Source organism: Pezoporus wallicus, unplaced genomic scaffold (genome assembly GCF_028554395.1).
Source record: "Pezoporus wallicus isolate ANWC-B61680 ecotype Strahan unplaced genomic scaffold, APGP_CSIRO_Pwel_v1 contig_3710, whole genome shotgun sequence".
Lineage (NCBI taxonomy): Eukaryota > Metazoa > Chordata > Aves > Psittaciformes > Psittacidae > Pezoporus > Pezoporus wallicus.
The window spans coordinates 3,420,121-3,445,539 of record NW_026640315.1 but is presented as its reverse complement, the minus strand read 5'-3'; the positions used below and the strand labels follow the sequence as shown (position 1 = coordinate 3,445,539).

The 25,419-nt window shown below is 38.2% G+C and overlaps 1 protein-coding gene across 7 annotated transcripts in view; it reads right to left on the bottom strand.

Moving 5' to 3' along the window:
* HELZ (helicase with zinc finger) overlaps positions 1-25,419 on the bottom strand; it is an 87,731-nt gene that overhangs the window by 8,070 nt on the left and 54,242 nt on the right. For all 7 annotated transcript variants that reach the window (XM_057418550.1, XM_057418553.1, XM_057418555.1 and 4 more), the window contains 14 exons: positions 24,478-24,656; positions 22,852-22,970; positions 21,989-22,134; positions 20,330-20,477; positions 17,282-17,465; positions 16,088-16,316; positions 12,151-12,355; positions 7,912-7,963; positions 6,939-7,132; positions 4,700-4,910; positions 4,149-4,225; positions 3,436-4,003; positions 2,831-3,071; positions 1,192-1,705 (listed from right to left, as the gene is read on the bottom strand). In XM_057418550.1, coding sequence (XP_057274533.1) covers positions 1,192-1,705; positions 2,831-3,071; positions 3,436-4,003; positions 4,149-4,225; positions 4,700-4,910; positions 6,939-7,132; positions 7,912-7,963; positions 12,151-12,355; positions 16,088-16,316; positions 17,282-17,465; positions 20,330-20,477; positions 21,989-22,134; positions 22,852-22,970; positions 24,478-24,656 — 3,067 coding nt within the window. The remainder of the gene's footprint in view (positions 1-1,191; positions 1,706-2,830; positions 3,072-3,435; positions 4,004-4,148; positions 4,226-4,699; positions 4,911-6,938; positions 7,133-7,911; positions 7,964-12,150; positions 12,356-16,087; positions 16,317-17,281; positions 17,466-20,329; positions 20,478-21,988; positions 22,135-22,851; positions 22,971-24,477; positions 24,657-25,419) is intronic.

The window sequence follows — 25,419 nt, the reverse complement described above, 5'->3', positions numbered from 1 at the left end:
ATTGCTCTCTTGTCCAGCTCTACTGACAGCATTAACTGCTGTCACACAGTGTTAGATTTTATACAAGGTGGTATGGCTTAATGGACTGAGACACAGAATTTCTATAAAACCAAACCTTGCTACAGCTCTGGCTGGGCCTGAGGACTCCAGTGACTTCTCTGGATCTACGACAGAAATCTGTAAAATGCACTGGAATGAAGTTTTAGTTATTCTGCTCAGGCACATAAATGAAGTATTTTCTATTTTCACAAGTCAAAAGGCAATTAAATATGTGGGATAGTGATAAGCAGGGATACCCCCACAGCTCCTGTAAGAACCTTGACAGAAATGTATCACAGAACAAGCCACTTAACTTGAGGTACCAATATTGGATTACAAGCAGTCAGTGCAAGATTATCTGAGAATATCAATTCTGACATTCCTGGAATACAACCTGGCTTCCAGCATACTCCACGTCTACATGTCATACACTCCTTGGCACTCCAGATTCCAACAGGGATTAAAAACTGTTCAGAACATGACCTGTCCTAGTTTTATGTGCTTGCATAGTCTGCATCCCGTAACACACATCCTTAAAAGTCCAGAACAAAAAAGACTGAGACGGGTAGAGCCAGCTGGGACGTGGAAGCGTTTGTGCTAGACTTGGATTCATGAAGCACATCTGCATCTCTCTGCACTGATTTCCAACACTCTGAGCCCCCAGATACACAGGATGGCTTTGCACAGAATTAGCTCAGGGTAGGTGGGATTTATTAAATCAGGTTTTGTGCCATGCTGAAACAACTGTATTGTTTAAGCTCTTATGAAAAGTAACTCAGACACAGTTTAATACCGAGCAACTGGCTGGCTTATAAAGCTGACTTTTCAGAGAGCCATTTCAAGAGTTTTCACCCAGGTGGGATGTGGTTAATTTGCACTCCAGATAAATGACATGCAGCTAATACAGCAGTGATTGCAAGAAAACTCTGAGTAACAGTCAAAAGGCCAAGACCTCCCGTTTAGTAGCGAAAACATTTTACCTGCAGTGATGAGAACCACGAATACGTACAGGGTGAACAGAGAAAATTTTTACCTCAGAAATTCCCAGTGTGAGCTTTTAATACGCGAGCTATTTTTCATTCATGACCACTTGAACATATAATTTGATATTAAAATGACACGCCAACTTCAGCTACAGACAAAAATGCCTACCTCTTCTAAGCTGTGGAGCGAAGAAGCAGATACCGCTCGAGATGCGAGTGGATGAAATGGCTCCTGACCGACTGCATGCTGATGATTCTGTATCTGTATAAAAGGGTTTTGTTGCGACCTATGGGGCAATGGAGGTATACCATAATGAAAGCCCTGCCCCATAAGGTGATTCTGCTGTAGGTTAGCATAAGTCCACGATCCATCAGGTTGCAGGTATTTCAAGGGAGACGGGGTTATATGTTCAGATGGCATTGAGAAAGGGGGATTGTATATTTGGGGTAAATGCTGCTGAAATGCTGGGTTACTGGGTATTTCAATGTCTCTGCTGTTTTCAGTGAAGTTAGGGAAGTGACCACTGTGGTTAGAGTTGCAGGAAGGAGAAGGGAGTGCTGGTGGGCTTCTGGGCTGAACTTGTCTGTATTGCAACAGTCTTGACTGAGGGGGTGGCATTTCAGCTAAGTCCCGACTTTCGCTTTGATCACGGTGTGACAGTTCTCTGAGCAAATCCTGGAATCTGTATTGACAGAACAAATGTATCAAGAAAAAGAACAGATGTTTTGCCGAAATCCCACTCTTTCTGACGTGGAGACAACTCAAAAGCACAAAACACTGAATTTAAATATACTCATTTTTGCACTTACTGACCCTAACTTCAAAGGCTTTGGCTGAGCAATCAGAAATTAGGCACAGGAGGATTAATTGGATGAAATACCTACCTCATCTCAAAGTTTTAATAATTGAGATTTCCTTTTCAGTCAGAAGAATCATTTTTTGTTATCTCAAAAGAGGCAACTAAGGATTTCCTGCTTTACTATACGAAGTAAAAGGCTTCACACAGTTACAGAAAATTTTAACCCTTCAAAAGGCAAAACCTAGAACAATCAGGGATTCCCCTCACTTGGACAACAGACTTCCAAACTTCTTCAAAAGGTCAAGAATATTCAATTCAGCACTTCACAGAGTCAGGTAAGAGAGCATTTAGATGCTTTACTATAACAAATCAGATGGAAAATAAAGCATAGTGGGAGATGACAGTAAACAGAGGCAATTTAAAAATCCAGCCTTTACAATACACATGATTAAAGCTGATGACCACTGGAACCATTTTTCTGTTTATGTTCAACGTCCTTTCTTGCCCCCTAATGCTTCATCTCAAAGATAAGCGTTATTTTTACATCTGCTTTTAAAAGCAAAGGCTTTTTGAAAAGGAAGAAAAGATCAGGTTTTACTGGGGAGCAGTGTCTGTGGAAGGGTTGGATTGTTCCTTTTCAAGCATATAAATCTGAGGCTACTAATTCAATTTGAAGAATTGGCAACTTTAATAGGCCTTAACTACACTCAGACACCTCTTATAAACACAAGGCTGTTACTCTCTACCCATTCCTTATGCCATAAATTCAGCACTGAAAAGCTCCACAGAAGTATTTTTTCCACTACAGCTTTACTACCCAATATGCTAACAGAACAACACATAACACACAATAAAAGCATAGTTGTAAGTCAGCCTGTCAGCTACTTTCACCTTCATAATACCAGCAGCAAAAAGCAATATTTTTACGTGTCTTGCACTTATCACAGTGTTACAGCAGTGCCCAGTGCTCAATTTTATACAAGCTCTGATGACTCAGTAAACAAATACCTTGAATATGTTGCCTCTGTTTCATCTTCTGTATTACTGGCAAGTTTCCAGTTTGCCCTAACTTGCTGCTGTTGATGCAATCCAATTGGCTGCTGAGGAAGATGTGGTAGATGAGGATGGTGATGGTGTTGATATGGAATAGTGCCTTGACTGAGATAGGCATTATGTTCATTCCATTGCTGTAACCTGGCTTGTTGTTGCTGCCTTATTGTTTCCAAAGCTACATTTCCATGCATACGATCTATAAAAATAGTTTTAAAAACAAAAATTTTATCTACTGCCCCTTTTTAAAGATCTTTATGTTAAAAAAAAAGAATACTTTTTATACAGTATATTCCAGGGCCTATTATATACTAACTGCATTGCAGTGTATAACCTGGTTATTTAAATTGTATGGAAAATCATATAAACATGGATCTTCTAATAAAGTGCTGAATATTCAAACATGCCTCAAGCAGCAAATTATGCTCAATGACATTACTTATGGAAACTAACCCAACAATGACCCAATTCTGAGCAATATGCCTGAAAAGGTAAATACCTCCTTCATTTTCACTTCAATGTAGTTATAATTGCACACTCTGAATTTAAATAAAGTCACCTACCTAAAGTGTCCCCTAAGGGCATTCCTGATGGATTCTCTTCAATGAAGTTGTTCAAGTGGGTTGGCAGAACAGGGTTGTGCTGGGCAATAGGCCTCAAAGGACTACTGACTTCTTGTAACATAGGTGGGGGGTGTTGTTCTGAAATCACAGCATCTACAGCAGGAGAATGTGGTCGGTGGGGAATGGGATTATTAAAAAAAGATTGGCTGGGGCCTGCCTGGTAAGCAGGGGAAAGCTGCGAAGGTTGTGGAGGCTGCTGATTCAAATGATTATGCTGCTGAACTACCTGGCTTTGCTGGGGGGGCATTTGGTTTTGCTGCTCAGGCAAATGATTTTGCTGTTGACTTAAAAGGTTTTGCTGTTGCTGCAGAGGATATGGCTGCCTTGGGATCTGTGCCAGGTGCTGGAAGTGGCGATTGGGAACTGCGTACTGTGAGTGGGGTGGGGTGAGATGGAGGTTCAGCTGCCTGGGGTTAAGGTTCTCTTTGCGATGAAATTTAGCATTAGGATAACCAACACTGGAACGGGACTCGGGGCTTCTATTCTGAGAATTTGCTTCTAAGTCAACCTAGAAAAACAGAATGAAAACCCTTGAAAATTCACATTAACAAAAATCAAACAAAAACATGTCAGTAATGAAGAAATTCATTAAAAATAGAGAATATTAAAAAGCAAGCAAACCAACCCCACAATCCCAAATAAGACAAACCCACCTGTTTGGATTCTACAGGTTTCTTCTCAGGTGTTCGAATTTTAGTGATTTCAGGTCCAGCAGTGTTTTCACTTTTACCTACACACATTCAAGAAATTAATTAGTTTCAATGGAAAATTGATTATTTTGTGTTGCTTTTTTTTCCCCAGACACAGGAAAATTTAGACTTATTTGTACAGCATCATAAACATTTAATACAATTTACACAAATAACACTTTTGCTTTAATCTCTGTGCTTTGTTCATTAATCATCACTAAGTAGTTCTTCCAGCTTAATTGTAAACAACATCAGAAGTAGTTACTACTGGATTGCAGAACAGGGACAGACCAATTATACCCTCAACACCACCCCCCAAATTTGATTACTTCCTCTTCTGAATCTCACGGTATCTTAGTTATTCTATTTGTAATGGCAAATCACAGGTTCCCTAACTCTGTAGATCCCTCAATGTCACTTGAAAGAGATTTAAAAAGCCCCTTCCACAATACCCCATTTAAAGCACAGACTCCCCCAAACCAAAACCAATTTGCAATGCAATTTCAACAACTAACCGTTTCGATTTTGTTCATGTTGCTCCTTGTCTTGATGCTGAAGCTGTTGCTGCTGTCCTATGTTAACTGGTGAATGATGTCCCAGGCCATAAGGTATAGGAGACCCACGCCCATGTGCCTGTAACAGGTTCATATTATATGCCATAGCTGCTTGATGAGTAATGATTCGAGGGTCAACTGCAAACCTACCCTGATACCCCGTCCATGGTACCTACATCATTAAAAGAACAAGAAAAATAATGCAATCTGTTATGGTATGCTACATGAAATGAAGTAATAAGCACACTGATATCAGGTCAGTTTTCCATACATCAGATGACCTGACACACTAATGTAATCACACAAGTACAGATGGTGTGGAAAGGGAGAGCACTTAGGGCAGTCCCAGCAGCAAAGGGCAAAAAGCAAAGATTCTCGAAGACTACCCTGGGCAAAACACTGTGTATCAACACTCATTCTTGTTTCTGCACCCACAGACACTTAGTGAAGTTAACAGGGCTACTGGCAGCATCAAGAATGACACAGCCACTCCAAAATGTCTATACTATGTGACACGTATATTACAGATCACCTTCCTAAATATTTGAAGTAAAATTCACCTCCTGAAAGCATGTAAAATAGTCAAGATTTTTTACAATTTAAAAGTTATTCCTAAAAGGAATGCAAAAGAAGACAACACTGGATCAAATTAGTTCAACCTCACCCTGTTGGGAATTTATTAAAAGGAGGAAAACACATGAATAAGAGGAGAGTGCAAGGAAAACAATCATCAACACTCAGGCTGAAAAAGCATCCTTTACTCATGACAGCAGACAACCTCCTCAGGTTTTTACCTTGGATATGGAAACTGCCTTAAACAAAGCAAAGAGATCATTTTATCTCACATGAACAAACACATTTCACTTCAGTTCCTACTTGTTTTAAGTGTAACAACTTCCATGCAATTCTTCCTTGAAAATTAGTATTTGCCCTTGAAACGTGCACTTTGAACTTCAGCTTTAGGCTACTGCTGCATCTGTACAGTATCAAATCATCTCCAAGAAGCTTCTTTTCAACAGTAACTATCTCATTAGTACCTCGGTCTTGCCACTTCATTATTTAAAAATCCATCCTCAGGGAAGGTAAGCTCAAAATACTTTTTAATATATTTCTTTTGATTAGAAATACATTAAAAAATATATTAACCTTGGAACAATAAGACAGAGCTTTCTAAATTACCTTGGTTTGATATTAATAAAATGTGAGCAAGCATGACAAAGGTACAGCTGCTAGCCTTCTCATTGCATTTAGATTTATCCATCAAATGCAGACTTCTAATAAGCTAGGAAAAAGGGAAATCCCTTGACCTAGCAAAGAAAATATATAGCTGCCAATGACCTGAGACACGCAACTGAAACTAGAGAACCTACAGCAAGCCTTCCATACAGCGTCCATAACCTGAATTATAATAGAGGACTCATAATTATTAATAAAACAAATTAACCATATGCCAACATTTAGTACTGTCTGCATGTGTGGGTTCCATGTCCTTCCCACAGGCTTCAGGAGTTGTGTACGACACATACATAATACTCCACAATATTCCTTCTGCAGCCTTTGTTCTTTTCTCCCCATTTTCCTCCTGGAATATGTGTGAAGGTTAGAAATAAAGCAGAGGCTGCTTCTTTAACTTGTGGAAATTTTAGTGGGATAGTTTTATTTGTAATGCAAAATTCCATACGTAAAGGCAGGCTAAAAGACCTGATTAGGGATCTTCACTATGAGGTTCTGGAAGTGGAAAACATCCCACTACGCTTATTTTTCTTATCACTTCAGACACCTTGCACTGCAGACATCCAAAGCTGGTAATTTAAACTGTATGAAGCCAATAAAGAGAAACAAGTTCCATCTGAATCACCAGTGTCTCTCCGATGATTAAGAACTGAACTAAGCAATTAATGATTGCTTAGATGCAGGTATCTCAAGTCAGATGAGACAGATTCCACTGGTGTGCCTAAACCTAGAACTGAGAAAACACCCCAAATTCTATGGACAAGAAACTGCTTTTAGGCTGCCTGGAGTTGTTTGTGGAAGAAATGTTTTTAAGTCCTCATCCTCTGCATAGTCACTCCTAAAGCCAAGCTAAGCCCACATATTTGTGGGCTGAAGAAACCTGCAAAATGTTCATCAAGTGATTTTGCCATTCATTTTCATACATACAATAAATGAGGGGGAAAAAAAACAGGAACTGAATTCTTACAGGCAAAGGCACAGACATGACCATATTTCCTCCATAGACAGCAGGTACATATAGAATACTTGTCCCAGTGTGTGGATCTATCCTTTGAACAGGACTTGGAGATTTCCCCAGATTGGGGTGAGGTCCCAGAGGAGGAGGGGGAGGAGTATATGCTCGGATAGGATTTCCGATTAGAACAGAAGGATTGGGCTGAACTGAAAAGAAAGAAAGAAAATACAAATATATATACATACAAAAACAGAACACGAAGAAGACCATTTCTTTCTTCTCTCATCCTAATAGCATCTATCTTTATAAACCATGTGTGCAACTCTCTAGCAGCACAGGTTTGGTACACCAAGAGAAAGCATTAATCAATTCCTGTATCCCATTTCAAAAACTTGAAGAGGCAGAAAATACAGAGAAACAGTATCTGGTAACTGCATCAGTGAAAGAACATCCCATTAAACACACTGACAGTCAGAGTAGCTGTTCAACACCGCATCAAGAACTAGAACCATCCTCCTTTAAATTAATACTTTTTCCAATTAATAACAAGATTATTAAGCTGTCGCATGCTACACTACAGAAGTATGATCAGTAATATCTGGATATATGACAGCACAATTTTAAGTTCAAAGTACTTCATAAAACAATGCATGCAATATAATTTCATAACCCCTCTAGTGCAAATACACTGGTACAGTATTTTACATGATGAATTTCAAACACAGCTATTCCTAAGAGGCCAACAACCATGCTGTGTTAAGGCTCTTAAGTCAGCGTGCACAACACCTATAAAGGGACAGCCTCTGAAATACCTAATGTCTAGTTAACAGTCCAATGTTCCCCAAATGCACTCAAGTAGTAAAAGGCTTTCAAAGTGAGAAAAGACTAGATACACAATTTATGTCACATAACTATCAACTTCACTGAAGCCAAATCAACTTCACTGAAGCTCAGAGGAACTCCTTCAGTAACAGCAGATTCTTACCAATTCCATCAGGTGGGAAATGGTCATTCTGGTTGTGATGATGGACCTTGCCCTTTAAAGGGAAAAAACAATAACAGTAATGCACTGCATTCTTACATAAACCAAAGCTTTTTATTTCAAGTGAACGTTATAATTAAAATACAAAACAGAGCTGGAGACATTAGCCCAACATTTTAGTCTTACACATTCGATTCTCTAGCACTTCCATCACCAGACTATGAATCCACAGTGTTGGACATTAAATCCCACTAACTCAATTAACCAGTGGGTCAGTCGTTACCAGTCCTTCTCCAAGGGTTGTTTTCAGATGCACAGAGAGTGACAGCAAGCTGCTTTAGAGCTTCCTATCTCACCATTTTATTTCCTGCTATCTCACTTATTTTAGGAGCAGCACCCAGCACTAATAGAACCCTCAGTACTCCTCTTTCATGCAGCTCTTACTGGAAGCATGCTCCATTTTCTTCTCCAGGTTTCTGTTCAAGAACCTTGGAGACAAAGTAGCTGCCACCAGTTTTATTCAACTGCTCACCCAGCCTCAACAGAGATTGCCTCCCTACCCTTCATGTATCTGCTTCTGAACTTCAGGCCCACAGTGACTGCTCCCTCAAAAGCACATATAGTAGAGTCCTTAGAAATGGAAGTTAGAAAATTGAGTTATAACTCCTATATATCCGTGAGTTTACAGCACCAACTAATTAGTTAACATTCATAAACTGTGAGCACATATTCAAATGCAGTATGCTCTTCAGTCTTTTGCAGGATAGGAAGAACTTCTTTAATCTGGACCTAAGTACATTCATGAATGTAAAATAAATCTAAAACCCCTTTGATGCTGCAAAACTTTTCTTGCTCAGGAGATAAGTCTAGGCAGTGTTCCAGCAGTCTGAGCAAATTAGTCAGGGTACAAAGACAGGTTGTTTGACAATGTTGACTCATGCATAAACCAGATGAAAGATCTGGTCTCTGAATTCTCCTCTCCTTTTAAAAATGAATTATTGAAAACTAAAATAATAATTGCTTTTCATTGCAGTACTTAAAAAAAAGAAACCTGTTTATTCACTAAAGAGAGCAAGAGTCTAAAAATGTAGGGGAGCAACAAGTCTTAATCACTTTTGGTTAGTACAAGGCATTTCTTGATCTGTTCTGCAGTCAGTTAGCATCAACTTGTGTGTCTAACGAATCTCTGTTCTACCTACCACACTTGTATTTCATGGACACCATGTTTTTAGAACTGAAACAGCAAATAATTACATGAATTCTTAAGAACAGCTGTCCTGTTGAACAGAAGCTTCAGCATGTAACAGTATCACAGACTGGTGAATGTAAGTCAACTGGGGTCATCTGTAAATTGGGGAAGGTGCTGGCTTTGTCTTTTACTTACATAGTTTTGATGACTTAATGACTCTAGCAGTCTATTATTAACTTAACCATTATAATTTCTCAAAGATTCCCACACCAAGGTTCATTTCTCCACCCATCTACAAAATACCTAAACCTACACTTTAACTGATGGCAACTGAGAGCACTGGAGTGCTCTCCAAACAAAGATACAGTGAGGTTCCCCTAAAAACTTGTTCCACCTTCAGAGTATAAAAATCCACATTACATGGAGGCACTTAAGGCACACTGAGACCAAGATTCAGGTGACTTCAGGCAGTCAACAGCCCTGTGACTCCTAGGACCCCTTCTCTAGTCAACAGGAGACGAGACTATTCTCCAGACTTAATCAGACCTGTGGTCCTCACTGAGTGTATAAAACGTTCAGGATGATGCTTCATCCTGATTAAGTGCCTCAATTCAGACCAGAAAGCTGGAGCAGAGATAGTGCTATAAAATTCAGAGCCTAATTCAGTGCACACTAACTGCCCTGCGGGAAGCTCCGAGTTCACAAAACTTTGTTTCCACAACATCACCTTTAATAAAGGCTGTGCCTATCCAACTTCTTCTCCTTCCATGCTTCCTCCACCCCCAGCCAAGCCACACTAACACAGGTAAAGGCAGATGCCCTGACAGACAGGGCTGCCACGAAGCACAGCAGCCCACAGGTATCCAGCTCCAAACCAGCCGTGTGCTCAGAGACAGGATTGAAAGTTTCTTTCTTATTTAAAAAATAAATAGCAAAGAGGCTTTTCATGTCCTTACATTAAAGAGGGGAGATTTAGATTAGAAATTAGGAAGCTCTTCCCTATGAGGGTGCTGGGGAGCTGGCACAGGGTGCCCAGAGAAGCTGTGGCTGCCCCATCCCTGGCAGTGTTCAAGGCCAGGTTGGACACAGGGGCTTGGAGCAAGCTGCTCTAGTGGAAGGGGTCCCTGCCCGTGGCAGGGACTGGAGCTGGAGGAGCTTTAAGGTCATCTGGTTCAACCAGCTGGACCAGTTCAACTGGTCCAACCCACACCAGGTTGTGATTCTACATAAATCCAAGAGTAATTCTGATGAGTAAGAAGGTGCCGTTTTGACAAAATCCCTTTCACTGCACGGATGTCCATACACCACAAAGCACTGTGACTGGGTGGGGGCTGTTGTCATTTTTTCACTAGAAAATACACCAGCACTAGGTTTTAATTTTTCAGCTTTTAATGTTAAATATTGTACTTAGGAGGTCTAAAATAAGCAAAGCTAACCATCTGCTTTTAGAACTTGAGCAAAGGGAAATGTATTTCTTATCACTGCCATTTTCTGTGTATGAAATATTGAGCATTACCTGCTTGCTTTACTTCTGTTACTGCACATGCTAGCTGAAAACTGTATTCAGAAGGAAGGGATTTTACGATAATTACTATATAGATGGTTAAAGTACTTAAGATTTTAGACTGAAAATATAGGGCTGGCAGTTCGAAAGCGTCTCTTTTGACTTCTGCTCAAGTTCTTAGTTTACTAACAAACCAGAAGAAAAATAAAGAGCAGTCTATTCACAAGCCTCTCACTTCCCCCTTTATTTCTAATGTACTATACCTGTATTTTCAAACACTTCTCTTTCATTTAGGAACCAAAAAATATAAATACTGATGCTTTATTATTAAAGAAAATGCACTCAAAGCTGAAGCACTCATGAAAAATGGGAGTGCAGCACTGGCTTTTTCAAGACAATTCTTTAATTTACCATTTTCTGTAAGCCTACTGTTTTGACACATGACTGGATGCTTTAGAAATCTGGTGTTTGTTTCAGAAAGAAATGCATCTTGATGAAGAAAACCAAATGTTCTCACTTACAAGCCCTCTTTTGGGAAAGACTGCCAAAGGGAAAGCTTTCATTTTTGTACTGTTTAAGCTCAAAATGCTGTTGTAAAATGTCACTTAAATGATACAGCCTGCAACAAATAATGCAAAGCTATGGAAAATACATAGGTTCCTTCCTTCTTGTACAACAGAATACATCACAAGGCTGACACCCTGCATTTTAGTTGCATTTCTAAACCAAAATTAATTGAATTGTAACTCAAATGATTTTGAACTAAATTGCAAAGAACCATTAAAATAGAATTAATTACCAATATATCAACCCCCCAAAAAGCTCCAACATGTAGTGTCCTTCATCATCTTAAGGAAGCTATGTATTTTCATCGCTTCTTTACCTGCTTTTACAAAACCAGGTAATTTAATCTCTCTGCCTTCTTGATGCTAATGAAATCTGGTCTTCTGAAGGACATTATCGTGAGTTAATCTAGGCAATCCACTCTTTTAAAACATACATTCAATTAAATCCAATAATTATCTTACAGAAGTCCCTAAATTTTAAATGTGATTTTTCTAGATTAAATCAAATCACTTTCGGCTGTCAATTTGTTGTTTCCTTATACACCTTGTCGAGGTCTATATCAACCTACTGCTTGTCAGGGTACAGGCAGAGCACAAGCCGCGTGAGATAGAGATTGTTTCTGGCTCAGAGGGTTTCATTCGACTTCTCTGAACACTGAGACCAAGATCCACGACTGAAGTTTGTCAGGGTCATTACAACAGGCAATGAACATGCCCGAGTGACCCAAGGGATACGTTTTAGTAAAGAAACCAGGCTTGGACAATCCCAAGCTATATTGCTAAATACTGCGTTATAAATGCAAGCCTAGAGCTTTCACTTGCAAATGCTATGGATCCCCCTGGGACAGGCATTCATATGTGATTGTATTGATGCCAATGTAAAACAAACAGCTTGTTCCATAAACCTTTTCTATCATTTCTCAAAAGGCATTTCCACATTCACTTCCACTTTCGGACAAAATTCATCATCAATAAAACCTTACCTTGGGTGGTGACTGCTGCTGTTTGGTGGTACTGGCTGAATGCTGATGGCGAAGAGCTCGCGGGATAAACTCAGGAGCCAGTGGGTTCAACACGTAAGTTTTCTTTAACTCCAAAGCTTCCAGCTGAGCTTTGATCTGTTCAAATGTGATACCGTGGAGACTTTCATTCTCGTGACACAGGGCAATAAACCTTTCCCAAAATTTCCTATGGAAACAATTTTTAGAAACAACAAAAAGGAGTAAGACTTGATGGCTGCTGTTAAAATTGAAACAGATTTAATAGAACTATGTGGCATTTTTATTTCTCATGTATGCTCATTTTATACACCAAGCAACCTGATCCACGCATCTGAACCCCACAGCATTAGGCAAAGCTCCCCAGTCATTTAAAATGGACATTTGGATCTGGACATGCATATCAGATCGCAGCACTGGGTGTGTGTATATCACATATACGATTAATAGCATGGACAGGTCTAACTTAGAATTTTCTCCTAGAAAACCAAAGGCAGAAAAGACGATGCTTAAAATTCTGCAAAGCGTGTGATTTATGGAATCTATTAAGGCTCAAAGAGTCACAGGGATTATATAGATTCTCATTCCCAGAAATGCCAAAAGGATTCTATGAATTTAGGCAGGTCATTCAACTCCAATGTCACAAAGTTGAGATATACTCTGAAAACTACTGTTGTAAAGCACTTCAGAGTCATGTAAAGATTAATGTATTAAGAGTACTCAGAGGGTCTTGGAAATCCTCAGGTGGAAAACAAACAAAATCCTCAAGTTTTACATATAGAAGACATTTCAAGCCAGAGATTCAACCACCAAATGACACATGGTTATCTCTACGTCTGTATCCAACTTTGTGGAGGGTGGAGTGGTTTTCAAACCAGGTAATAAAAGAACACTCCTACCTGCCTCCTTCTGCTTTTTCTCATGACATTCTATTGCTTATAAAAGTCTTTGTATTTTTAACAACTGCAGCAGGATTTATACAAAAACTTTATACTTATAATGCTTTTGATTTTTTTTAACCTCAAAGAAACTTTGTGAGGGAAGTTACTTAAGCCTAAAAGATATTTAAATAGGGTCTGAAGATGTTACTTAAGAAAACCAAACCAAATCCCCCCAAAACACCTGATTTCTTTCCAAAAAATCATCAATAACAAAAATTACTGAAAAAAAGTATTAAAAAGAAAATTCTCTTAAAGTCGTGCTTGCCCATAACTCATTCTAGGTGACCCTTCAATCATAAGGCCTGATCTATAAGCAAGCACTGTTATTTCCTACAACCTGTAAAATAAGAGACGGCTGCACACTGATTTTAACAGCAGTGTCACGTCCTGTTGAGTAGCTGGCTTTGTGGGACGTAATAAACGTCTTTCTTGCAAGAATACTATAATGTTACTGATGTAGTTAAGAATTCAAAACGGTTTTCCTTAAAAGCCCATCTTCTGTCACGATTGTAGAGACACAAGAATTGCTGTTTTAAAATGCAGGATGCAAGATGGCTCTTTTCTGCATCGTGCTGTAAGGCAAACCTATCTTGCAAGGTTTTAAGTGAGATTTAAAAACCAAACTGAAATACTTCACTAAGATGCTTTAATGAAGGAACTCCCTCTGATTAATCAATTCAGTCACCAAACCTACTGCCAAGAACCACAAATCCACTGAGACCCATCCACTTTTGCTTAAAATGCCCTGAGCAGTCTCTCTACACATGGAGCACTTGTACTGGGGTGTAAGAACAGAGAATAAAACGCTGCTGCTTCTGTCTTACAGTGTGCTCTGGAGTTTAAAGGGAGTGTCTGCCACAACAGCCCTGTCTAGTCTCATTGTAACACACAGAAACGTAATGATTACCCTGGGCATACTTCACAAAGCTCTCTACAACTATCATTACAGAGTCTTGACTCATTTTGACAGGTATTAGAATATTTATAAAATCCAAGTACTCTCTAAACTTTTTTTGAGGTCTGCTTTTCCTAACGAAATGTCACTTCTTGCAGACTTCTCTACTCCTGTTGTACTAAAAAAGAACCATCTTTCTAGCAGCACGCCTGAGCCCCTCCAGCACTATTTTCAAAGAGTGAATGTTCAATTATTCAGTGAAACAAGACAATGGTGTATTAAAGGGAAACCTTGAGATACATCTTAATAAAGCTCCAGTGCTCCTTGTTTCTTAATTATCTTTTTGTTTCATAATTTGGAACAGCTATACATATATAAACAGCTGCTGGCCTTCAAAAGGCAAACTCAATCCCTAAGTGCCAACACTGTAACACATGTACCATGCTGATAGCCTACACTTTCATTTAATACGCTTTTGCACGCCCTATTTTGGATATTTTGAAGGAGCCATACTTGGAGAAATTGCTGAGCCCCCACGTTTGAAAACCGGGTCCCCTTTGGGTATCTAAATTAAAACCTCAACACTCAGGCTTATGTGAAAATTCAAGAGATTATCTTCCTCACTGGGGTTTAGAGAGACAAGACATTCTCCAACGAAAGCTGTATTTAGACAGATAGTTGGAGAGCCAGTAACGGTCCTAGGTGCTAACTGAATTAACTAGGGATTAACTAACTCTCTGACTTAGGCAACACTGCACAACCTGAACCCCGGTGTCAGCAAGAGAAGCAAAATTTATCAACTGAGAATAATTTCTGAGGAAGCAGTAAGCCAGCACAGCATGGCAGCCTCTACAGCTAAGTTATGCATCTCTGCAGAGAAAGCCAATGAACTAGAGACTGCACCAGCAGACTGTAACAGATGCTCATCATTTGTGGATCAAGTGTTTGGGAGGCACAGAGCTTTCTCATCAGTTAGTTACATAAGACAAGTATGTCTAAAAAAACCCAAGCAGGTAATGGGAAAAGGGAAATAAAACCACAACCGTCATTTCTCTTTCAGTAAATCGTTAGTAGTCATTTAAAGATCACTCTATTATCGTATGGATACTCTTGATGTGTCTCCAATAGAGAAGAGGTTAAAATTCAGGTTAGAGTTCATAAATGCAGTAAACAAAGGTTTGGTTTTCATTTGGGGTTTTTCAATTCTAATACTTGAAAACCACCTCCATTTTCAATACAGTAGGAGAACACTGCTCAGGAAAGTACATAGATACATAGTTGTTACAACATAGATGTAACAACTGCCTAATACGTATTTTTAGCTTTATTTTAATAATGTAGTCAGTGCAGTGTTTCCTCTCTTCGAGAAATAAGCCTCAGGGTTTATCTCTAATCATCTCAAAACTTCAGCTCTTCCATCGAAAAGGAAACCTTTGAAAAACAAGAACTTGGTATCCTTAACATCAGTGTTCACATCTCTTAACATTTTTCACATTTCTTCATTTAGGTCTGTAAAAAGCAAATTCATTCAAATCTTAATGGGGTTTTTCCTGGTGTCATAAAGACATATAAAAATGTAATTAGCAGTTTTCAAGTCTCCTACCTTCATATGACTGTCATCATATTCAATCTTAAAATACTACATTATACCTAATTATATATTAATTTTATTTATATATAAAATTGTAGTAGGTATTGAAAAACAGAAAAAATGAAGCATTTTCAATTGTTACTGCCGAGTAAAAATTAAAGGAACTACAAATACATTAAGGGCAGTTTATCAATGGGCAAGTGATAGGTCTCTCACACTTCTTCTCCGTAGGCTGTTACACATGGTGACACTACGACACTGGATAAGAAGGTAAGGTCAGAACATAACAAGCACAAAATAAAACCGACAAAAAAAGCCAGACTTGGCCACCCATAGAGGATATTAGATGGAATGCAGTTATTTTGAGGGTTTAAATACAGAGTGTCTTACTTGGCACCTGAAAGAACATCCATAATTTTACCAAATCCATCAGCCATCACAAACGCGTTTTCCAGTATCCTTATCCCCGACAAACTAAGGATCATGTATAAGTACCTGCATCTTCCAATGGAACATAAAGCAATAGGATCTCCCACCACAGCTACTAAGGATTGTGCTCTTGTAATGGCAGTGTTGAGAAGTTTGTAATTGGACAGAAAACCATAATCCAAGTCTTCTGTTGAATCCTCCAGTAACTGCTCTTTCCTTTTAATTGGCGTTTGCTTATGTTTGCATGTATGCCGTGTTCGTACTGTACTGAGAAACAAGACTCTGAACTGTTTTCCTAAAATGAAGCAAAAAAACAAATACCTGAGATAACAGCAGCTATTTCAGCTAGTAACACAATCAGAGCATCGCACTCACCAGCCAGACTTCACACCTAGATACTCTGAAGAACTGATAACTACCCTTCACATGAAGAGCTTTATGCAAGAATAATAAGATTTAAAAATTTTAGAAGATGCACTATAAATAGCATATTCTATTACCAGAATGCTTTCCCTTTAAAAATCTTATTTTTCATCTTAATATTAATCATTCCAGAACCTTCTGAAATGCTGACTATCTTTACAGTGTTGCCAGTCAAACAATTATAACTCTTAGACGTATTTATTCTACCTGAAAAAAGTTCTGGACATTCTTGTTTCATATTTAAGAACTTCCCAACCATACAAATATCTACCATGAAACAACAGAACACCCAGCAGCAACTCGCTGTCGCTCAGTCACTTGATTATCTTCCTTTGTTTATTACTGACTAAAAGTGCAACCTAGCAACAGGCTATGCCTACACAAAATTCTTGCTATCCATGTGATTCCAGGAACAAATACCAAAATATGTGGACCTCTTTTTACAGTCACAAATGAAAAAAAAAAAAAATCAGTACAACATTTTGAGGCTAAAGCCTTCTCCCAATTTTATTTGGAGCTCTGTTTTTCCCACTGGGATAAAAGCTTTCATATTTTTCACCCAATCCATTTATTTTTTTTACCTAAGCTTGAACTTAAGTTTTGAAGACAGATAATTCTCACATCCAGGTGTTTATTGCTTTGATATTCAGTGTTGGAATAACATCTAATCAGCACACTTGCCAGTTTCACTTTGATACATTGGGGTTTATGGGCTATATCACAGCTCTCCTTTTGTTCTGATCGTTTTAAAGAGGATTTCAGTTCATCTTCCTTAGCTTCACCAGTCACATTTCTCACTTCCTTAGCATATCTTCGAGACACACAACTATTACTTACCCTGAACGTTTAGCACTCTCTCCACACTGACATCAGACAGTCTTTTTTTCCGTAGTTCAGCCCGAATTCTGAACACTTGATCAGCATAAGGCGTTACAACACCTATACTGCCATCATCCAACTTGCCCCAGGCAACAGGCCATTTTCTTCTTAATTCTTCAACACGCTCCACTACTTCAAACACCTTAAAAGAAAGTCAGAATTCTTAAAAGCACGCTCCACTGAAGACTGTTCTTTGACATGGCAAGATAATACGAATTTTAAAGCTCTAGAACATGACGCAGTATTACGCAGCCTTCCTGAACAAGCAGCAATATTGCATCTTAATGATACTCTGAAGTATCATGTATTAAAACAATGTATTTACTATATAGTGCCCCTTTTTAATCTTGAAGTAAGAGTTTGACCACAAAAATGTCACCTTTAAAGTACAAGCTGGGAAATTATATTATTTTCATTTTCATGCTTACGTTTTTCTTAAGAAAATGGACATTTCTTATCATACTTCACCTGATCTCCAGATGTAAATAAACTGCCTAAGTAGAGTTTATTTTTATACTGGGTTTTATATATGGTATATCAGAGCTTGTTAACTCTAAAAAGCAAGTACATACACCAGAGCACAACTGCTTCCCATTCCAAAGGATACCATCAGGAATTTCAGATTATTCATCAACTGCTAATTTGTCTCTATTAAATACTATTAAGTGTGCTACCTGGGGAGACTAATGAGTAATAAAACTGAAAACCACCTCCTGCGAGGGGAGAGGCTCAAAGTAACCTCCTGCCAAAAAGCACCAGGCATAGCAGCTTCTGTTTAAACACACTGAGCAGAGATACTGCACTATGGATGGCAGTTGTGAACAACTTGATGGATGGGTTGTGGCTCCTTTTTAAATTTATTTATTGATATTGTGTTTTTTAAACATTACTGTGTCATTCAAAAAATCTCAATATAGTCAATAAATACTTATCCAGTTATCTAAAGCAGAAGAACTAATGAATGCAGTTTTCCTATAGCATTACAAATGCAAGCTCAGCCTTTTAAAGGACGCAAGGCAGAGAATCTTTCCTACAAGAACCTTAAGTATTCTTAACTTTCTTCTCTTCCTGAGTCACCCAGTTATCTGGGGGAATTAAAGGGATATTTAATGCTCTTAGCTTTTACATTACCTCTTCTTCAAATTAGCAAGCAGGAATTCTAGGGACTTTTATGACACTTGAGGAACATGGAGAGTGATATAAATCACAATGGGTATACACAATAATATAAAACACAGTAGTTCTTCACTGCTTAAAGTCTCTTGTTTCATGCTGACTTCTTAGCATCCAAGATCTGACTGTATGACACAGGTTCTCATGTATATAGCCTTAAAAAATTAATGGAAACTGGAACAGTTTATTGAAAAACTCAGGGATTAAAAGAATATCAGGAGAAAACCACTACAGCAAAGAAAGCTCTCTTAATGCTTTAGAAGTCTAATAGCTTATTTTGAACCATTTCAGATTTTCAAAGGGCAGTGAAATACGTGGCTGGTTTTGAGCAAGCCCCGACTACAACTTTTTGCAACACAAATTCTTGCATTTAAAAGCTAGTTCTACTGACAAAGGATATACGAATAAACTTTGATATCTGTAAGAAACGTAGCACACATATAATTATCTTTTGCAGGTATTTTGGCAAGCTTCCCTGTAAGCCTACAGCTTCTGGCTATGTATTCAGAAATAGCACCATACAGGGAAATTACAGAATTAAGACCAAAAAGGGAAAGCACATTTTCCAGATTAATACTTAATAGAGACACCAATGAACCATAAGATGCCCCAATGCAAATGTCCATTAAGAGTCAAACGGCAAAAAATCTCTCTCATCATCTGAATTTCAGCTTTTCATGTTGGTGTTTAAACAGCTGTTGTCCTTCATTCCAGCCTGTAGCTATTAATGACTCACAACTTTCAGACAGTTATTTGGCCACTGAAGATATTTTTAGGGTTTTCCCAACTTTTGTTTAAATGGCAAAGCAATCCAAGTAGATTAATCAAAGTAGTCAGGTGCCTTCAGGTTTTTTGCACTGATGTGTCCACAAGTCATTGGAGCTTCTTGTTTAAGTGGATATTTTCATACATCAAAGAATGCATAGCAAGTGCAGCATAACAACAAAAAGGTTTAAGACTGTGCATCAGATGAACTGCACCATGATCAACAATGGGAAACAGACAGCTCTGCAGTGCTTCATAACAAACACTGCTGCTAAACTGCAACCAAATTCTGTAATAATTCCACCTCAATTTAAGAAAATTAATGGTATTTCTTGGGTTTTCTTTAAATGTCAAGGATATTTCTTAAGACATCTTTTTTGGGGGGGAAAAAAGGAATTGAGTCAATCCTCCCCTAACTTGAGGTGACTGGAAAAAGGCATCTTCCACTACAACGGGTATTACCAAGTCAGGGTGGGGTGAGATGAGGTGCATGTGCTTGTTTCTTATCGGGTTTTGTGGGGTTTGTTGGGTTTAATTCAAGGGAAGGAATAAGAATGTAAGTAATTTTTGAAGAATACATAGACATCTATGTGAAACAAACATGCTGAGAATAAGTTCTCACCTAAAAAAATAAATCCTATTTGCACATGATCGGTTAGACACTGAGCCTAAATATATTAAAGCAAATATGAAATGTTACTCCAGAGGACTCTGAGTGGGAACATTTCTACAACAAAGAAATCTAAGTTTCACTTCAAATTGCAGTTACTCTCAGTTGCTAAGATACATCCACCAGAATGTCACAAAAAATTATGAGGAAAGACATGATGAAGAATGAGCCTGAGAGAACTATATGCAGCTTACAATTTGCAAAGAAAAAGAAGATAAATTAGTGGAAATATTTACTACAATTGCAATGTTCACTCCTTCATGTTTAGCCTGCTCCATGTTCCCCTCTCCTAGGAGAGGACAATTTATGTCTTCCACCTACACTGAGCATAAACCAATATATCTGGGAGGAGCGGAGCTTTAAGAAAACAATCATGAATAAAGCCAAAGAAGAGCTACCTCTGCATTGTTGTAAAAAGCTGTGCTATTTTTTTCTTGCACATCTTCTCCACGTGCTGTGAAGAAAGTCAAAGGGTAGAAATCTTTGTGGGCTGGCTGCTTTCCACTTGCCATCAATTTGCCTTCATAGAAAAGTTCAGATGTATAACTGCAACGAGACAAAACAGAATAAAATGTGGAGTCTACATATGAGCTCACTAATAAAAGATGCACATCTCACTGATAAATATATACAATCACATGTACCTGAAGAATATACCACTGTTCTGTGGACTGAGTTGCGTAACAATTTCTTCTGCAAATTAATTCTTAGTTATGAGTTCTCACAAAACAATAAAACAGTCTTTCTACAAGGAAAGTTTTCTTCAATAGAAAAAATACTTCAGGCTAAACTAATGGCTTGTTCTTTCCTTTATTTCTCTTAGTTTCTTTATTTAGGCAAGTATGATTAATGAGTCCAACATGAACCATCTTCCTACATTTACTTCTGTCTTGCATGCCGTGGTCCCATTTCTCAGGGTAAATTCCACTTTATTAAAAAGTAGAGTTGAGAATCATCTAAATGGACCACCATCGGAGTATTTAGCAGGTTCCACTTCACACAGCAACACTTCCAAGTGGAATTAGGCACACTGGACTTCCACTAGACAGCTGACTAGCCCCAGTGGTATATTTCTGCAGTCAGTGTTCACACAGTGGATCTTTCTAGGAACTCGCTGTCTGAACTCCAACTGCTGAAGCAAATTTTCATGAGGTAAACTTCATGGAAGTGATCTCTAACTAAAAGCTGAAACAATCCCTTCCTTTTCAGATCCTCTCTCATTTTGAACTTACAATATCAAGAAATGTGTAAAATATTTAGCACCACTCAGTCCATAATGACAAAGTCCATAAAATGAAGACAGATCAAGCTGTGTAACCAAATATGTTACATTCTCACTTCTGATTGCCTAGAGCACTTAAATGCTTCTGCTTTGAACACAGTCATAACCTAATTAGCATGACTGGATACCAACACAACATTCCTCAGTATACATTTGAGCCAGGATTTCAACTTTAGCATTTTTCCCCATGATTGCACTTATTCTTTCCAGCAGAGCTCATGGATGAGCTCATTACACCAGAAGCCATTAGTTTACCATAGCATAAAAATGCAAACCCACTGATTAATGTGTCTTAAAAGAAGTAATAAAAGAAGACAACGGGACAGAAAAGTGCCCAAAATTTGACCTATTTTTTCTGTTCATAGCTGTACATCCTTACAGTGCACATAGCTTACCATTCCAAGATAATGCACCCCAGTAATTCTACAGTTCTAGACCAGTTCAAAGATAAACAGACCCTATACAACATACTGCTTAACAGTTACATGGGGGAAGGTAACTGTTCTTTGGGTTAGCATGCACATCTTGCAGCCAAAGCATCCCCACCTGAATGAGGGGTTTGTAATAGAACTGATTGAACCCCTGGCATCTGTTCTAGGAGACTGAATTTCAACCTAGTTACAAAAATTACTCTAGTAATTAACTTTGAAACAACTTAGACTACATTACAGAAACATTTAATGCGTCTCTCTTTATTCAGCTCTGCTGGGCTCAAGAGTTGCTTTGTTCACTCACAGTCAAAGGAACACGATACAGTGAAAAAGTTCACACCTACTTGATGATAGCTTCATGGGAGCGATAGTTCTCACACAGCAAGATCCTGCATGGAAATTCTGCAGGGTAGTGCTCATAGAGCCGGTCAAGCAATGAGACATGAAGGTTTCTCTCCCTGGCAAATTCACTGTAGACAAAAGGACTGAGCTGTAATAGACACACACATATAAAGAAAATGTAACTAAGTATGTGGACTTGGAATTTCATGCTCCCAACATGCCTATTTTGCACCAAAAAAAAAGAAAGCTTACTTTTAACTGTACATTCATAGTTGGAAGACATATACCATGGCTAGGTACACCGCAGTAACATAAATGCACTGGTTAGCTTCAGTTTCCTATTTCTTACTTGTTCAAATCCTTACCAGATTATGATGCAGTAAAAAAAGGTCGCCTAAATCATAACACACATTCTCCATGTTCTACAATTCTTGCAAATATCAACAGGAAATACCAGTCATAAAGAGTAGGAGAAACTCTTATCCTGACTGTAATAATAACTATCCTCATATCTTTATGGAAGTAACATCCCTTGGATTTTCCTTGGCTTCCCCATCTATTATATGGCTGGTAAAACATATGCATCTCCCTCTCTAAAATGAAATTTTATTTGCATGCAGATCAGTGGTTGAATGGGCCCAGGTCTGTTCTATCACAGGTTTCCTATGTAACTTTGGACAACTCACTCACTTTTTGCCTCAGTTCCCTTACTGTAAAATGCAGACAACAGCATATTCTCACTTTGGAGAAATACTGCGAGTCTATGTTACACACCACAGAAATTTAGAGCAGATTACCTTACGTATATAAATAGAAATACATACATATATATATACTTGGCATTCAACAGCTCTACAGCTCTTACCTGCATATGGTCTCCAGCCAAGACAATTCTGGTGTTTTTATTAGCTAATGCTAGAGGCATAATAGTTTCACACTCCATAGCTTGTGCAGCTTCGTCTAACAGAATGTGTGTAAAAAAACCTGCAAACCAGAGATATCAGCAAATAAATGGAACTTGAAATATGATAAAATAAACAGCGATAATCATACAAGAAACTGGACTTGAAGTTCTGTATTCTGATGGTAACCAAAATTAGAAGAAAATCCAGTGTGTTTTATGCAATTCTAGCAAGTACTAGAAACCACACAAACAATTCTCAAACCCATCGAATAACCAGTGGTCAACTGATTGCCAGTGACATTAGCAGTAGCCCACAGTTCTGCCTCTTTCTTCTGATACACATGAAGTTAGATCGCTGTTTTATCTGAGCTCCCCTTATACCAAAAGGAAATGTTTCTTGGCAGACCTCCCTCAGTAAGTTTCTCAACTCCAAAATCATCACTACAAGGTGTGAAGAGCTTTGGAAGATGACAATGAAACAGATTTCCTCATATACTTCAGTCCTATTCGCTATTTTATATACTAAATTTCCCATTAAATTCGCACACACACCTGAGCACTTTGCTGGTTTAAGGGGCTTTAAAGGGAGAAAAAGAAAACAGAAATTAAAGGAAAATTTACATTCAATCTTATGATAAAATGGACCAAAAGTTTTGCTGGGTGGGGGGGGGAAATCTATGCACTGGGTAACGTGCACTCAAAAAAAACTGGGCCACAGTAGACATATTTTATGGAATGTAAATCCAGGATAGCTATAGAAGAGACATGGTTTTATACACTGCTCTATATTAAGGTTTAAAACCAAGTATTAGAGGACTTAGTGTACCAACCAATTAAGATTATATACATAGAAACATAGCAATTTTCTTTGGAAAACATGTATTTCATGCAGCTGCACACACACTACTGTGGAATGACTGTACACAGCTTACTGACAAAGGACTTACTTCCATCTAAAGACCTGAAAATATTTACCATAAACTCTGTTATTAGTTTTCTCTATTGCAACAAATGCAGCCATAAAAAGCCAAGCATAACAACTTCTATAAGGAAATCCCACCTTCTCCAAAAAGCAGATGGATTTCATTTGGAGATCAAGAAAACAATGAACCCTAAAGAGCCTCTGCCCCTCAAAAACCAGTCTAATACATTTCAGTTTAGGAAACAACCGTGGAAGAATCACATTAATAACACATGGGTCTGTATGTGCAGGAGTTCTTTGCAGAGCTAAACAATTCAGAAGACAAGCTCTCCGTGTGTATATATGGTTACATGCTCCACTGAGTAATGACCTTACTGAGCATTATATTCAAAGTCAGAATCTCAAACAGAACTCTCCATCTTGGATCTCAGAAACACCAGATCACATACCATGCTTCTTTATTTTTAAATCAGGTAAAAACCAGAATAAGCCAAAGGCTGGTTTGATGCCAGAGTTTTAGCATTGTAATAAACATTTATTCATTAAAAGAAAAGAACATTTTAAGATGATCACTGTTTATTTTTTAACATTAGGTAACAAGCTGACACTGGTAAGAGGAACGGAATTCTCGAGCATGGACACTTCTTGCTTAGAAGTTATCTCACCTGGTTCAAGATCCAGTTGACATAGATACTGTGATGTATTTAAAGTAACGACTACTACTCGTTGCTTTAGAATGTCTTCTTTCTGTGGCATCTGAAAGGTGGAATGTGTGCTTGAAATCAAACAGTACTGATGCACAACTGGGTGGACAGTCTTTACCCAGCGATTTCTGAAATATACCCTAGAAAAGAAAAAGGGGACTTATTTTCTATACAATTTGAACATGGTGACAGCCTAATATTTCAAATGCTAATATTCTGTTTTCTGGTAATTAAATGTAATCTTCAGGACGGAAAACATCACAACTATGCAGAATAACATGCGAAAATATGCTAAAATGCCTTGGATTTAGCGTCCATTATTTGCTCCAGTGCAATACCACTTACATGAAGAGCTACCAAGGATTAATTCAGATATGGAAATCTGTAAATTCTTCATACATTTAAGTTCTGCAACACTCACATCAACGTCTATTTCATTTTAAGCTGTCAATAAACTCATTGTAAAGAAGTATGTCCTCAGCTGAAATATAAATACAGCCCATAGTCTTGGACCTGCCAGAGCTGCAGTGCTCTCCACATTTCAGCAACTGCAGCCATAGGATCTTAAAAAAAACAATTCAAAAGACATTAATAAAATCCTGTACTTCCTTTTACACACAGTAAATGTCTTCTGAGATCTAAGAAGCAAACAGTATATTCATTCTGTATGCAAGTAAATTCATCGTGGCCCATCACACAGGGGCATAATTGCAATGCACTCCATAAAAGAATGAGAAAACAGTGCCAAAAAGGATGGCTGGAGTCTAAGATTATCTGGACATTGCCAGCAAAGCACTGGACTTAATCTTTCCATGACACAAGATAATTTTAATCACCGTATCATGAGAACAATGATGAATACTTCTTAAAAAGTGATGAAATGTTACAGCCAGTCTAGATAAA